This window comes from Desmodus rotundus, chromosome 1 (assembly GCF_022682495.2).
Source record: "Desmodus rotundus isolate HL8 chromosome 1, HLdesRot8A.1, whole genome shotgun sequence".
NCBI lineage: Eukaryota > Metazoa > Chordata > Mammalia > Chiroptera > Phyllostomidae > Desmodus > Desmodus rotundus.
This window is the reverse complement of record NC_071387.1, coordinates 97706274-97722744: the sequence shown is the minus strand read 5'-3', so window position 1 is coordinate 97722744 and position 16471 is coordinate 97706274. Positions and strand designations below refer to the sequence as shown.

Sequence of the window (16471 nt, the reverse complement as noted above, 5' to 3'; positions counted from 1 at the left end):
TGTTAGCACATGACAGCGTCTGCTGATCCCACTCCCCACTCCCCACATGTTCAGAGATACATGCTAATAATACCCTTAGGGCCCCAGCTTTATTTTGTCACAAAGGCCTGCCCAGCTGCTGCTCTGCCCTGTGGGGAACCGTTCCAAGCATGGGAAATGTGGCTCAGCCCCCACTTGGAAAAGAGCCACATTTCCCACGCTTGGAATGGTTCCCCACACTGCCCCTGGCACCTGGGGAGCCCTGTCATACCTCAGGCATCCTCCTGGCGTCCTGCAGTGAAGGTACGTCATACCCATTCCCTGTTATCCTTCATTGGTGTTCTCAGAGGCGCTCTTCTGGAACCAGTGGAATGTTCCTGCTGGTCAGGTCGCCAGACTGAAGCAGTGTTAACAGGCCACGTGGGTGATTGCTGAATATGGTGGTGGCCCACCTTAGAGAAGTGGGCGCAGAGCTCTGCTGCCCAGGGTCGCCGTCTCTGGCCACTGTAGCCATTTAAGTAGAAATGGACTGAAATTAAATGAAATGGAAAATTCATTTCCTCAGTTGCACTCGCCACATTTCAGTGCTCAGTGGCCACTGTACTGAATGGCGTAGGTTTGGAGTATTTCTGTCACTGTAGAAAGTTCTGTTGGATAGCAGTGGCTTAGAGAGTAGGCTGGCTTTATAAGGTGTGTCGTCCAGATGATGTGTTTCTAGTAAAAACTTACTAGAATTCAGAAAGGAGAGAAGAAAATAGATACTGTCTGCTGTCTCTAGGGCTGGAAATGCAAGGCTTCTTTGTGGGGTGTCAGAGGCCAGGTTGCTCATGCTTGATTCTGTCTCTGGAGTAACCACCCACACTGGCAGAGACGAGGCCCTGAGAGAGGCACGAGAGGAAGCCTGGTTTTCGTCAGAAAGGCTGTTGTGGGCACGATCCCTCCCGATGTGGACCGCCGTTTCTGGCTTCCTCTCCGTATTTTGAGCAGTGTTCTGGCTACTGCCCCAGAGAAGGAGATGCTGGGGCTGGGAAAGGAGTTGACTCCATTTCAAAACACTCCGAAATCATTTTCCTTTAAACGTCGCCCAGGAGACTTTCCCGTTGCTGTGAAAGGGTTCTGTTCTACCCTTTATCTCTCTGTTGGCGTTGTGGGCACTGGAACCAGGTGTCTGTGCCGCCCTTCACAGACGTGGCTGCCTTTCTGGAAGCAGTGGGTGCACATTGAGGCACAGTCCTGCCCTCGGCTGGAGGGGGCCTTGGCCGGGTGCGCCACAGTGCGTGTCCTCCCTCCCGTGCGCACGTGGGCTCCACCAGGGCCTCTTCTGACAGCTTTGCCTGTGTGGCACACGTGTTGAGATACGTTAGTAAGATGCCCCTACTTGCTAGAATTGAGGTCAGTACACAAAAGTGGGGACAAGCAGTGTTGTCCCCAAGCTTGGGTATCTCCCCTCCCTTTTCCTGGCCCAGCCGAGCCCACGCTGGTGCCCACACTGGCATGTCCCTGTAGGGCAGTGTGCTGGGACAAGTGCAGGTTTGGGGTTCTGATTCTCACTCTGCGTCCTATGGTATATGATCCTGGGCACGTTCCTTAGACAGTGAGCCTGTTCGGTAAGGTTCCTGCGGGTGGCAAGGCAGCTCTGCCTGTCCCGCCCAGGTCTAGATGTCACGGGAGCATCTGCGTCAGCGGAGAGTACTCGCTGAGGGTCTGAGTCCCTCGGAGGGGCAGACACAAGTTCATGAAACGTGCCTGTGGAGTTCACCGTGCCGCCACCACTCACACCACTCACCACCACTTACCACAGTAAGGGAATGGAATGCTGGGACTTTGCCGTGACCTCTCTAGTTGTCGGAGATAGAGTTGTTGGAATTCCACTCAAGCTTCTTCAGATTCTGAGTTCCTGGGAGGTCTTGGGAAAGTCCACAACATGTCTGACCCCTTTACCACTGTACAAACTGATGAGCTAACGTTTGGGAGCCGCTGAAAGAAAGGGTTCTTTATTGTGTGTTTCTCTTGCGTGGGTCTTTGGCAATGTGTGTTTGTCGGCAAGAGCTGTGGGTAGCGGCAGCCCCAGCAGGGCAGCCGGTGGGCATGGCGCGGCATCGGGCAGGCTCTCCCTCCAAGGCTGTCTGTACTGGGGGAGCCCAGGCCTGCTTCCTCTTTCCAGGAAACTCGGAAAGCAGCGTCTCCCAGGACACAGACCTCTGTAGGGGAAGTTTACTTTTAAATACACTTTTTAAAAAAGCTCCGGTTGGGGAGTGCAGATGTCTCAGACATTTCCCAACATAAATATATACACAGATCTGCCACGACTGCCTTGGCACAGCCCTGCTCTGGGCAGTGGCAGTGGCTCAGTGAGATCAGCCGTACAGTCACAGCGCCTCAAGAATTGGGGCCGGGACACTCAGTGGCATTCCACGGTTTTCATAAGGCTTTTACCTGTGGGATCTTATTTGGTCCTTTTGAGACAGTTTGTCAGATTAAATTCTTGTGCTTAGGCATCTAGCCAATACATACGGGGCTAGGCTCTGGCCCAGGGCTTCTGGCCTTGCTCTTGCTTCTGGAAACGGGCTCTCCGTCTTGCCCAGTCTATGTTTACGTGAGAGAATTTGAGCTTTAGTGAGAAAACCGTGTGGTAAGTCTTCAACTCGGGGAGTGTCTGTATCCTTTGTTGTCTGGTAAGTTGCATAGCCTTGACCTCAACAGTTAATGCTTAATGGTGGTACTTCTGCTAGACTTTAGACTTTAATGCTGTTGTAATAAAACTACTATAAATTTTCATGGTTTTTAAAATCAATGTGTTTTTGTTTGGTCTTGATGGTCCTGTTCCCATTTCAGCGAGCCATGTCCTCCAACCGATGAGCAATTGGTTGCAGGGTAAGACCAAGACTTCTCCACCATCTTTCTGTCTTGATTCCTGCTACCTTCTCTCCTTGTAATTGTGCTTAACTCCTGATTTCCCTCAATGTTGAAGAATGACTAATGAGGCGCACAGGCTCGCGCTCAGACTGCACTGCCCCAATCCCTCACAAGTGCCTAGGCTTCCCACAGCCCCTGCCCATTCTCCATTTGGAGTTATTTAGCTCTTTCACGTTACCCAAGAGGCCTAGGCAAGGTTGGCTGGCACCAGGAAGACTTCTGGGACCAGGAGTGCACTCAGACCTCCTCCTCCGGGCAGGCACCAGTGGCCCTGTGAGGGTGGCAGGAGCAGGGTTTCTTACCTCCTTAGCTTACTGGCCCTCTAGAGAGATCCCTGATTATTGTTCCTTGCCTGCATTCCTCAGAGAGGTTTAGTGGGGGCCTCTCCCAAGGGCTGGGTGTTAAATGTAACGCTTGAGCTTAGAAGCCATTGTGTGTGCCCTTTAGCAGCAAAAATGGACCCGTGGAGTTTATGTGGCACTTCTCCAGGAGGGCATGAATAAGTGGGGCCCTCTTGTCTCCCTGACAGGGAGTCTCCTCTGGGCACTGAAGGTACGCAGAGCATCTTTGAGCCCCCCGTAATGGGAGGGGGCAGAATCGAGCTCCCTTTCACGCGGCCCCTCTCCCCTTTTGTAGCCAAGCCAGAGAGCAAGCCCTGCTCCCAAGCGTTTCAGAAGGAGTGGAAGGTCTTGGCCCGTTTTCCAGCTGGGCTGGTTCAGCTTCCTAAATGTATGTGTGTGTTTTTAATTTCGAAGTTATTCCAGGAATGTCAGTTTTTCCTAACAGATGTTTTATTGTGTGCAATATATTTGCCAGGACTTTTACCATCAAAACAAGGGAAAAGGATTTTTGTAAATTTTGGAAGACATCAAACAAATATTGTCATTTATTTTTGTTTCAGTTTGCTATTTATAACAGTTAATGTCTCCTAACTCCCAAATCTCATGATGTAACCGTGCCTTTGCGTATGTTATGTCAGCAGACACACTATATAAGGGGTAAGGCCACTCAAGTGGTTTCTCTTTTTTAAAAAAACACTTGTTTTATTTATTTGTAGAGAGAGGGGGAGGGAGGGAGAAAGAGAGGGAAACATCGATGTGCGATAGAAACATTGATCAACTGCCTCTTGCACGCCCCCCAGCTGGGGACCTGGCCCACAACCCAGGCACGTGCCCTGACTGGGAATCAAACTGGCGACCTTTAGGTTCACAGGCCAATCCACTGAGCCACATTAGCCAGGGCACCAAGTGGTTTTTCATCGTAAGTGTTGATATTGCAGGGGTGAGTGGATCTCTGTGAGAGCCAGACTCACTCTCCTGCTGGCCGGCCCAGGCCCCCCGAACAGAGGGCAGTGTGGCCTTTCACTGCGGCGGCACATGGCTTTGCGGCTGGCGCCTTCTGTAGGTCCTGGCCTTTCTGGTCTTGAGGGGAAGCACTTGTTCTTTGGCTCTTGGAAGGGTGCTTTCGGATTTGGATATTTATAGGTGTTCAGTATACCAGCTCTGCTTGCCTCTGAGTCTCAGGGCCCGACTGACTCAGGTTCCTGGACTGGTGGCCGAGGGCCAGGGCTGAGGCTCCTCTGTGGGTCTCGATGACAGAGCAGAGTTTTTTAATGGCAGTAATTAGATATCACAGGAAAAGGTGAACTCTCTGGAGTAGTGGGAAGTTGTTTGCTATACCTTATCGCTGTGTGCTGGAGTCCCTGGCTGGCAGAGTGGAGGGGCTGTTTGTTCGGATAAGATGTGAAATGTGGGCACTGGATCGATCATTAGGGCAGAAGTGTGTGTGCGGGTTTATCGCCCTGAGCTCTTGCTCGCCATCACCGAGTCCCTCAGACAGGAGTTCTATAGGGCGGAGTGAGCCATTTGGTTTTTGAAGAAAGCGTATGATTAATGCCTCTGGTCTAAGACACTGGAATCTTCCATCTCCGGTTTATCACTCCAGAGAGCAGTATTCCAGGGAAGAGAGACCCGTGATGAGTGGCCTTGCGCTGCGGGCCGCACGTTTCCCAGACGGTCTGTGACAGCCTCGGTGCCGGAAGGGCTGAGTGCAGCGCTGACGGTGCAGGAGGCAAACCCTCCACATCTGGTTTGTCTAGGGCCCCAGGGCACCCTAGGACGCCTTGTCAGTCCTGGGGAAGGCTGGGGGCCACTGGGACACCCTCCCTCCCCAAGGCCTCAGCAGTTCTCGGCTCCCCTGCCATCTGTGGGAGCGAGTCCCTCAGCTCCTTGTCTTGCAGTTGGTCTGAGTGCTGGCTGGTCATCAGGGCCCTTGCAGGCTGGCTCCAGGTCCCTCCAACATTAGGCCGTGAGCCCTGCCTGTGTAAGGAGCCCGGGGCAGGTGGCCCCCGTCCTAGATACTGTCATCCGAGTCGTTTGTCACTTTATTTTAGGGTTGAGCTGAGGCAGCAGTTTGTGGCAGACCATCTTTTTCTTCAGAAAATGGAGAGATGGGGTGTTAGTTGCTCCCCTCTCCCCACATGAGGTCCTTCAGGGGAAAAGCTTCTGGTATGGTGCCTGATGCACTGTAGCTCCTCAGCAAGGGCCCGGGACGCACACTGGAACTCTGTCCTCGATGGCCTCTAGAACTGTTGGGGTCTCTGGCCAGGGCAGAACGTGGCCCTGGGGGAACTGGAACTACTTGCCCCAGTGCAGTGTGTCCTCCCAGCCTGAACACTAGAAATGCTTTCCCCAGGTGGGGAGATGAGCACAGCACCTGTCTCTCTTCTGGCTGCAGCTCAGACACGGCACATCAGTGTTTCTAAATTGGAGGCACCCGCCAAGCCTGGGCTTTGAGATAAGAGTCTGCACTTCATCGCCCAGCACTCCTCCCTGTGGTGACCCTCCCTTATCCAGACCCCCCACGTCCCAGGGCAGGAAGGAACAGGGTTGCCAGTAAGAAAACAAGTGTACAGGTGCTTCTAGCAAAGGGGTGAACTCGTACCCAAATCCACTCTCACCTGCACCACAGGTACTCCTCCTTTCGTGTGGCGTCTAGGCCTGTGTGTCCTTTGTTCATATCATACCAGTGGGTCTGCATATCTTGTGTATCTTAAAAGTTTCCTCCCCAGGACACAGATAAAGACCACCGCCCCGGGTGAGAACACTGCAGTTTTTTAATCCAGTTAACTTTTCCCTGAATTCCAAACCCCTCACCTACACTTTGTTCTCCTTATAAAAAGGGCCATTTAAAAATGGAATTTAAGACAGTCTGTTAGGATACAAACCCGCGCGCGGCCTTCTCAGATCGCCTGGCCATCTGAGTAAAGCTCCCATAAAGATTCAAAAATAAAAATAAAAAGGTTTCCTCCCTAATAAAAACTGGAAGGTGCAGGTGTTCAGGGTACGGGAAGGGCCAAGCAGCCGCGCTGCGAAAGGCAGTGGGCACACTGCAGTTAGCGCTGTCCCCTTTCCCTCCACACAGCACTGAGGGCTTGGGGTTCCTGGAGCGCACAGGTGCAGCTTGGTAAGCCTGGGCCTGGTGGTAGAGCCCCACCCGTGAGCCTTACGAGCAGCTCCTCAGGGCAGCGCCAGCTTCAGCTGCTGTTCTCCCTTTAAAAGCAAACTGCAACTTGTTTCTCTCCTGAATTTCATAGAGCATGCCAAAAAATTGACAGCATGTGCCTTCAGTCTATGCTTCTCATGCCTTTTACCTTGTAATTTTGATGATTTGATGTCCAAATCTTGGGGACTGCTTCAAAAGAGAAGTGATAGAAGCTCCCAGGTCATCAGTGGGGGTCAAGCCACTGCGCACAAGGCTGCAATATACTGAGACTCTTCCTCTCTGAGGGCAGCAGGTGTGGGACTGCGACACTGTTCACTTATTTCCACTCCTTTTTCATTTTAAGGTTTTCAGATGTCATCCTGGCAACAATTTTGGCAACCAAGTCTGAAATGTGTGGCCAAAAATTTGAACTGAAGATTGATAATGTGCGTTTTGTCGGGCACCCGACACTCCTGCAGCATGCGCTGGGGCAGGTAAGGGCCGCCCTGAGCAGATGAGGCTCTCCCTGGGCAGGCTGGCCCACCTTGCCCTGGCGTGGGGCCCACAGGCAGCGGCGGCTGCCACTGGCTCGGGTGAAGGCAGCTAGTGTGCGGCAGGCCTGGTCAGCTGCTTGCCGTCAGCTGCATGTCCACATAGGCCCTGAGGGTGGGTCCCTCAGAGAAGGAGGCAGGCATCCTTGCCCCCCGAGTCTCTCTCCCTGCCCCTAGCTTTTGTGTAGTGGCACAAGCATTTCTTATTTATTAAGTGATATCATAGCCAACATTATTATTAATTTAGCTCGCTCTTTTGTGCTAGATCCTTTATATGCATTCCTTGATGAATGAAATGTTACAGTCCTGGGGGTTTTTAACAAGATTGAATGCTCTCTGACCCGAGGGAATTTGCACATCAGAGCCTACCAGTCAGTCCTCTGCGCACAGCCAGAATCAGCGACACCATCACTCAGATTCTAAAGGGTTTTGATAGGACGGTATACGACTTAGCTCCATTTATGTATGATCCAGAAATCTGAGGTGTGTGATGTGGTCCTCATCTTCTCCATGACTAAGTCCATGGAAGGAGGTTCTAGGTGGTTGGAGGTGCCAAAATATGAGCCGTGACTGGGTGCACCTCGCCCCACAGACAGCTCCCTCCTCACTGAAACCCCAGCTGGTGGGATTAGTCCCTAATTATGAGCTGTGGGTGATGGAGGGGAGATTTGACACCCTGCCAGCAGTCACAGGCATGCAAAACTGGAGTGACAGGACAGTGATGAGCCAATTGGGAGGTTCAGGGAGAGCTGGGGCCCTAGCGTCTTACGCCCCCTGGTGGAAACACTTGAATCAACTTGGTGTTTGTGACTCAGGTTGCCTGGATGCCACAGTGGCCGCCCTGGCTCTCTGCTGGCTGGGGAGCATTGTCCTGCCTCTTAATTATCCCCAGTCCTTGTCATAACGGGCGGAGGCAGCCTGGAGAGCTCAGATGGACACTGGGGATGGCAGTGAGGGGAGGTCTGGGCAGAGAATGCTCCATCTGCTTGAACCCCAGCTTTGTTACTTAGGGTCACAGCACTCACCTTCCTATTCTTACCTCAGTGGTGATGCACTTGTCCATGCAGCCACCACTAACTAGCTCCTGCAGAGGCGCTGACCACTTCTCCAAGACCCTCGAGTGTGTTTTCTCCTGGTTCTGCTATATTCCGGAACCTTTTCCCATGCCTAAAGTAGAGTAGCTTTAAACGGCTCTTCTTAGGAAGTGGTGGCTCTCATTCATTAGAATTATGCCTCTCAGAAGTAACTCACAGAAACAAAGGTTCGGTAATTTTTAGTAGCTTTAAGGAGACCAAAGTTTGAAAACCGCTTGTCTAGATATAACATGGATGAAATTAAGATGCCAATGTCTACATTGGTATTTTGATGAACATTTATTACTAGAACTGCAAATGTTTTTTTTCATATAAATATTTAATGTGATTGAATTATTTTTCCAAAAATTTCAAAAGTCAGTGTTATTTAAATAAATTGCCTTTAAAAAATAAAAAAATATTATTCTTCTTTTACAGGTTTCCAAAACAGACCCATCCCCGAAGAGGGAAGCTCCCACCATGATTCTTTTTAATGTGGTGTTTGCTCTGAGGGTGAGTGCGCTGCTCTGGAGCGTGGGCCAGTGGGGGGTGGGGCAGGCGGGGCGACTGCAGCAGCTTCTTCCTGGTGAGTGCATGGTCGATGCAGAGCTTCGACTGTGGTGGGCATGGCACTGATCTGCTCTCACTGTTTTCTCCTCCCTCTTTTTTAAAAAAAAATATATTCTATTGATTATGCTATTACAGTTGTCCCATTTCCCACCCTAAACTCTACTCCATCCTGCCCACCCCCCTCCCTCCCACATTCCCCCCCATAGCTCATGTCCATGGGTCAGACTTATAAGTTCTTTGGCTTCTACATTTCCTACACTATTCTTACCCTCCTCCTGTCTATTTTCCACCTATCATCTATGCTACTTATTCTCTGTACCTTTCCCCCCTCTCTCCCCTCCCACTCCCTTGTTGATAACCCTCCTTGTGATCTCCATTTCTGTGGTTCTGTTTCTGTTCTAGTTGTTTGCTTAGTTTGCTTTTGTTTTTGTTTTAGGTTTGGTTGTTAATAACTGAGTTTGTTGTCATTTTACTGTTCATATTTTTGATCTTTTTCTTAGATAAATCCCTTTAACATTTCATATAATAAGGACTTGGTGGTGCTGAACTCCTTTCACTTGACCTTATCTGGGAAGCACTTTATCTGCCCTTTCATTCTAAATGATAGCTTTGCTGGATACAGTAATCTTGGATGTAGGTCCTTGCCTTTCATGACTTGGAATACTTCTTTCTAGCCCCTTCTTGCCTGTAAGGTCTCATTTGAGAAATCAGCTGACAGTCTTATGGGAACCCCTTTGTAGGGAACTGTGTCCTTTTCTCTTGCTGCTTCTAAGATTCTCTCCTTCTGTTTCATCTTGGCTAATGTAATTATGATGTGCCTTAGTGTGTTCCTCCTTGGGTCCAGCTTCTTTGGGACTCTCTGAGCTTCCTGGCCTTCCTGGAAGTCTATTTCCTTTGCCAGACTGGGGAAGTTCTCCTTCATTATTTGTTCAAGTAAGTTTTCAATTGTTTGTTCTTCCTCTTCTCCTTCTGGCACCCCTATAATTCGGACGTTGGAACGTTTCAAGATGTCCTGGAGGTTCCTAAGCTTCTCCTCATGTTTCCGAATTCTTGTTTCTTCATTCTTTTCTGGTTGGATGTTTCTTTCTTCCTTCTGGTCCACACCGTTGATTTGAGTCCCAGTTTCCTTCGCATCACTATTGGTTCCCTGTACATTTTCCTTTGTTTCTCTTAGCATAGGCTTCAATTTTTCATCTGGCTTTCGAACAAATTCAACCAATTCTGTGAGCGTCTTGATAACCAGTGTTTTGAACTGTGCATCCGATAGGTTGTCTATCTCTTCCTCGCTTAGTTGTATTTTTTCTGGAGCTTTGATCTGTTCTTTCATTTGGGCCTTTTTTTTTTTTTTTTTGGTGCGCCTGTTATGTAAGGGGCGGAACCTTAGGTGTTCACCCAGAGCCGGGTAACACTCTTTGCTGTGCTGTGACTCTGTATGTGGGGGAGGGGCCGATAGGGAGCAATGGCGCTTGCTCCACTCTCTGCCAGTTTTCAGTCACTCCCTCCACCACCCACAATCAAATTGGGCCCTTCTGGTGCTGCTTCCCGGGTGGGTGGGCTTGTGCACGCTCTAGGCCCCTGTAGGTCTCTCCAACTAACTCTCCTGTGAGGCTGGGAGTTTCTCCTGCTGCTGCCTCAACCCCCACAGGTGTTTTCAGTCAGAGGCTTGAGGCTTTATTTCCCCGCGCTGGAACACTGGGGTGTGAGGTCTGTCACCTGGTCCACCAGCTGCTGCTTCGCCAGCCAGCTGCAGCCATGCCCACCCTGCTCCACAATCTGCCACCTTGCTGGGTCTGCCAGCCGCTGTCTTGTCGCAAGTCCTCTCCTGCCTGGCCGCCCGTCTCTGTCCCTCCTACCGGTCTGAATGAATGTTTCTTTTATCTCCTTGGTTGTTGGACTTCCATACAGTTTGATTTTCTGTCAGTTCTGGTTGTTTTTTGTTTTTAAAGTGTGTTGTTCTTCATTTGGTTGTGCAAGGAGGCAGTGTGTCTACCTACGCCTCCATCTTGGCCCGAAGTCCTCTTTGTTAACTTCTAAGTCTCTGGTTCCCGAAGTATAAAATGGGGACAGTGCTGTACAATTTTTTATGAACGTCCCCACATCTCGTATCTGCATAGCACTTTCCCTGAGAAGGAAAGACCCTGCCTGTTTATCCCTCTGTTTTAAAAAAATGAAATACACATACAATTTACTGTTTTAACCATTTTAAATTGTGTGGTTTTGTGACATCTGGTAATACTGTTGTGTAACCATCACCATTATTTAGGTTTCAGAAAAATTTTCATTGTCCTAAAAGGAGACCGATTGTTTTCCTTTCTCTCCTCTGCCCCCTGCCAGCCTGTAGAAACCACCAATCTGCTTTCCGTCTCCGTGGGCTTACCTGTTCTGCAGGTTTTATATGAATGGGAACCTACAGTACGTGGCCTTGGTGTCTGGCCTCTTGCACTGAGCGGAGCGATCCTGAGATTATCCCTTGTCATTTGTATCAGTACTTTATTCCTTTTTATGGTCAAGTTGTACTGCATTGTATGGGTCGGCCACACTTTATTTATCCGTTCACCTGCTGATGAACATGTGGGTATTTTTCACCTTGTGTTGCTTGTGAACAACGCTGTTAGAGACGTCTGTGGGTCGGTCCGAAGGTTGTGGGTTACTGGTAAGCTGGTTAAAGATGCCTGTGTGCAAACTTTTGTGTGGTCACGTGCTTTCATCTCCCTTGGGCGTACATCTTGGAGTGGGACTGCTTTTCTGTGCGGTACCTCCGTGTTTACCGTACGAGGGGCCGCCAGACTGCTCCCCACGGCGGCCGCACCGTTGTACGTCCCCACCAGCACCGTGTGGGGCTCCAGTTTCTCCACGTCCTCACTGCACTTGCTATTTTTTATTTTTTAAATAATTAAGCCTTATTGTTCTTAAATGGTTCTCAATTCTGTCTGCAGTTGTGTTTTTACTAGGGACAGGGAATTCCTTTTCAGTAAAGCTGTTAAAATATGAGGGATCCAGATAAACATAAAAAGCACCCCTGGGTAAGGACTGGCTTATATTATGAAGGGACTTTGGAATACCATACCTAGGATATACTCACTGACTGGTAAGTAATGGTATTCTTCTGTTACTTACTGGAAATATCCCAGTATCAGTTTTCACCAAAAAACCCAGTAGTTCTTTCTGGCTAGGCACATGATCTGCTCGATGGCTTTTGTGCAGAACTATAAGTGAGACAGTGCCTGGATTGCAGTGACAGGAAACGGTGTGCTCTGAACCCCTCCAGAGTGGCCGACATGAGACTGTGTAGAAAGGGAACCGGTAAAGTCAGATGCCATTCTAAGTCTCAAGGTGTTTTTTCCTTGGTGGCTTTTTTGTTGTGGAGACTACAGGTCTCACTGTCAATGATTCAAAATCAAAATAACGCTGGAGAAAATCCCCGCTAGAGTGGGTCTTAATTTTTCAGACTGGCATACCTTGTTGGAAAATAAGAAACTACAAGTTAGAACAAAATGATTTGTTAGTGGTGGGGGCATGAGGTTCCAAAAGATCTTTACCTACTTTATACACTTCCGTAATGTTTGCATCTTCACGGCTTCCTTGTATTACTTACGCAATTACATAATGTAAAAGCATCCACAAAGAGAACTCAATTAAGTAAAAAAACAAGCAAGAAGGACCGTGACGAACGCTGTCCGCCTGTCAGCACCGATAGCCCCTGTGGGGCGGGTAGTGAGAGGCAGCCACGGCCCCACCCCAGGTGTTGCAGGCAGGCCCTCATCTCTGGGCAGCGTGTGATAGCGGAATGTGTAGCGGCCAAGAAAACAAGCCTATTTTAAAGTTGTGTAAAGATTTTTATAATAACAATTAGGCTGGAAGTAATTCTGGTGTCCAGTAGTCGAGGAATGATTGGAAAAGGGTGCGGTGGTGGTTCACTGGCATGTTTGCGGCCACTAAGGGGGACGGCACCAGGACTGGGAGGGGTGCAGGTCACTGACAGGTAGCAGCAGCAGGGAACAGGGCGGGGAGGGCTGAGAGAGCATGGGCCACCGTATTGGAAAGTGGGAGGAATTTCAGGTAAAGTGAAGGGTTGGTATTTTAGGGTAGACAAGCTTTTTTTCCTTTTCAGTAGTCATAGAAATGTGTACTTTTAAAAATTTGAGTAGTTTGGTAAACCTCTACACCTTTCTCTGAGATCCCATAACTGTCTTACCACCTTTACTCCCTAGCCCTAGCTACCCCCCCAGCCTTGTTGTTTAAGTATTTCAAGACAAGCCTAAGACCTTGTGTCTGTTCACACTTACATACTTCAGAAGGCATTGCTATAAAAATATGGACATTTATTTTATACCAGAGTACCTTTTTCACACCTGAGAAAATTCACCATACATTGGCATCAACTAGCACGTGGTCCATGAGAACTTCCCCCAGTTGTCACGACAGCCTTCCGGTCGGCCCGCCTGAACCAGGGTGAAAGCAGCCCACATGCCCATGGTGCTGTGGCTCCACATCTCTGCCAGCGCAGGACTGTCCCCTCCCTTTTTCCCGTCAGGTGCTCCATGTGTGGGCTCACCTCTTGGTGCAGGCACTCAGGTGTGCTGTCCGTCCCTGTATTTCCTGGGAACTGGGTGTGCGCTCTGAAGGCCTTAGTGCACTCGGATACGAGTTTTGAGAACAAGGAAGTCTTGCAGGTGATGCCATAAACCTCATGCTGCCTCACATCACACGTGGGGAAAGTGTGGCATTTCTAAGAGCTCCCACTCAGAGCTGGCTTGTCCTAGTGGTAGCTCTCTCAGTGTGGCCACCACAGCCTCAGGCTCTGTGGGCACCTTGAATAGTGCCTGGCCTGTGTGGCCAGACAGTACACCCTGGCACACTCCGTTAATACTGGCGCCTGGGCCTCACCTGCGTAAGCACCACCTGGCATGCCTGGGAGAGGGACACACAGGCCCTGAGCATCCGACACTGCTGTGCCTCAGCCAGTGGAACCTCTGGCAGAGGGTTGGGCTCTCAGGTGTGACTCGATTACTTCTTCAGGGGAATAACCATGTGCCCAGGATCATTCTCCTACCCCTGCCTTGCTGTGGGAGCGTTTTTACACAGGTTCTTCTGAAAGTGTGTTTGTCTTAAGGCAATGGCATGCACCCTATGACCCAGGCCCTACAGTTTTGTAACGTTGCAGGCGACGCTGCTTAGGAGATGCCCGTGCTGTGACGGGGCAGGCTTGCTGTGGGGGGTGGGCATGGCACGGGAGCAACCTTGGGCTCCCTCCCCAGCACAGGGATGCTGCCAGGTGTAAGCTCTGTTTGTGACCACGAGATCTGCTAGAAGTTGAGGAAATCTCTCCCAACTCCAGGGGATGAAAGTGTTTACTGTGGACGCTTTGTAGGCAGGGCCCTGTCTGACAGATAGACCCAGAGGGAGGCAGCACCAGAGGTTCTAATCAGGGGCACCATTTGTCCCTCTTCCTTTTTCCACCTCCACCCCATAGGATGACTCAGCCGCCCTGTGGGCCTCCTGAAACCCTGAGTCACGGTTGGCCTGTTATCTGCTCCAAGGAGCATCTTCACAGCCGCCTACTCCACCCTTGGCCTGGCCGGACTGAGGCCCCTGATAGTTTTCAGAGTTAACTTGGGGGTGTGGAGGGAGCTCTGGGAGGAGGGGGGAGTGGAGTGGCTGGAGCCTGCTGTCTTCTCCTGTTAGCCAAGGTCACTTCTGCTGGGAAGAGCTAGTTAACCTTGAGGACAGAAAATGTTCAGTGAACAATTAGCTCTGTGTTTCTGTTTTCTACACCATGTGTCCCTGCTGTGACAGGGACTGTGTGACTGAGTTTGCACATGGCCAGTCTGGTCCGTGAGCTGGCAGCAGTACCCTGGTGACTGCCGGGGTTCTCGGCTCTGGCTCGGATCTCCTTTGAGCACTTGACATTTCTGACTGATTGGTGAGGGAGGTGCCACTGTTGTCCTTTCTCAGATGTGACCCAGGGTCGCACAGCAAGTGGGTAGAGAGATGTGGACTTTCCACTGCCCCTCTGGCTGCCTCTGCCAGGCCCAGAGTGGATGCCTGACCTGTGCCCTCCATCCTGGACAGCCCGGGCATGGTGCCGTGTGCATGGGAGCCTTTCTGTACTTGTTACAAATGCCTGGTCCCCACCCCCACCCCGGGTGACCCCGCAGAGCCATCTATATGCTGCCATTCGGGCAGCGATCCCTAAGATAGGATGCTGAGTGGACTGGTGTTTGTGGATGGCCCCTAGAGTGGACAGCTGGACACAGCAGTGGCACCTAGAGAGGGGCCTGGGCAAAGGGAGTAGAGAAGGGTTCTTTTCTGGTTTGAGTTTTTGCTTTGCACGTGCACCACCTGAGAACGTATGCTGCTGCGTTTGAGTCGCGTGCTGCCTCCTGCACAGGCCAACGCGGACCCCTCGGTGATCAACTGCCTGCACAACCTCTCCCGGCGGATCGCCACGGTGCTGCAGCATGAGGAGCGCCGCTGCCAGTACCTCACTCGGGAGGCCAAGCTGATCCTCGCGCTGCAGGATGAGGTGTCTGCTGTGGCCGATGGTGAGTGTGACAGGAGTCACTGCTAGCCCCATGCCACAGAGCAGGCGGTATTTCCAGGCAGGATTCAGAGCTTCCATGATCTCCACCCTGGGCTGAGCATGCGCCTGGTGCGAAGGCAGACTCCTCGGGGGCGTAGCCGTAGACCTGCCTTCCTGGTGGGCTAAAACTGGTTTTTTAGCCCGAAACGTTCTCCTCCCCGACAAGTGCTGCCCGATGACTCCCAATGCAGGCCAGGCACTGCCTGCTGGCCCCGGTGCTGCAGACAGGCTTCGCTGGGGCGAGGCCAGGAGAAGGGCCAGCGGGAGTATTGAGCGGGCAAGGTGGGTGCTTTCCAGTTCTTCGTTTTCAGCTAAATCGAAGGAGGACTTAATGGAATTAAGTCTTTATTAAAGATTTAATAAAGGAAATCTTTTTTAAAATAATTTTTGCTGGCAGATACATTTAGCTTGTGGTTTTGGCATTGTGTCAACATTTCAAAGTGCAGAGAGACACCTACCTGAAACAAACCTCCACCTCCATCCTCTCAGGTCAGCACCTCTGTAGCAAAAGAGAAAACGAGGAACACATTTGAACGTGAACCCAGTCTAATTTTAGCAATAAGGAAAAGTAGTGATCGCCGTACATGAACTATCCCACTCAGGTGCATTTTGAGTAAAAATTTAGTTTTTATGTTTGACAGTTTGCTGTCAAAATGTGTAATATACTTCTGTTTTAGCCACTTATGTACCAATTAATAACAATTGAGAAGTTTTATTTTTTAAAACATTTTCTTGAGAGGCTGTGACTTTATCACAGGAATTTTTAAAAAATTCAATTTAGTACATATAATTTTTGTTAGACATTTATGAGAAGGCATTAATGAAAAAGCCTTTCAACCACAAAAATAAATTACATTAGCATAACATGTGGCGGGAAGGGTGGGACGAGGCATGGAATGCCGTGGTCACCGAGGCGGAAGGCGGCTCTGGTGGTCTGAGGTCGGAGTCCGCAGCGGCAGCCAGTGAGGTAGCTGGTTCCGTGATGCCTCTGATTCCAGGGTTAGGTGGGGCCAGTACTGAAGTTTAAATACAGACATTTCATATAAACACAGTTAAACAAATCAGCCTAAGTCTAATTTTAATTCAACTGGACACAAAGATTTCATAAGAAGCAGTCGTGAATATCCTGATGTTTGGTTAAAATTCTTTTAAAAGGTATTTTCTATTGTAGCCTTTGTGAGTTTCCTTGCTTTGGAGGTTCTAAATCCTTCTGTGTTGCAATTCTTACAGCAAATGATGGTCCTCAGTCCCCGTTCCATCACATCTTGCCCAAGTGCAAGCTGGCCAGGGACCTGAAGGAAGCGTATGACAGGTAA

General features: G+C 50.1%; 1 protein-coding gene across 6 annotated transcripts in view; it reads left to right on the top strand.

Moving 5' to 3' along the window:
• Positions 1–16471, top strand: part of NPRL3 (NPR3 like, GATOR1 complex subunit) — a 45022-nt gene that overhangs the window by 9980 nt on the left and 18571 nt on the right. For 2 of the 6 annotated variants that reach the window (XM_024553104.4, XM_045189658.3), the window contains 5 exons: positions 2815–2853; positions 6743–6872; positions 8441–8515; positions 14964–15117; positions 16386–16467. In XM_024553104.4, coding sequence (XP_024408872.1) covers positions 2815–2853; positions 6743–6872; positions 8441–8515; positions 14964–15117; positions 16386–16467 — 480 coding nt within the window. Of the gene's footprint in view, positions 1–2814; positions 2854–6742; positions 6873–7791; positions 7890–7915; positions 8191–8440; positions 8516–14963; positions 15118–16385; positions 16468–16471 lie in introns of those variants that run through there. The other 4 variants (XM_024553105.4, XM_045189660.3, XM_045189661.3 and 1 more) reach the window with 3 other exon arrangements.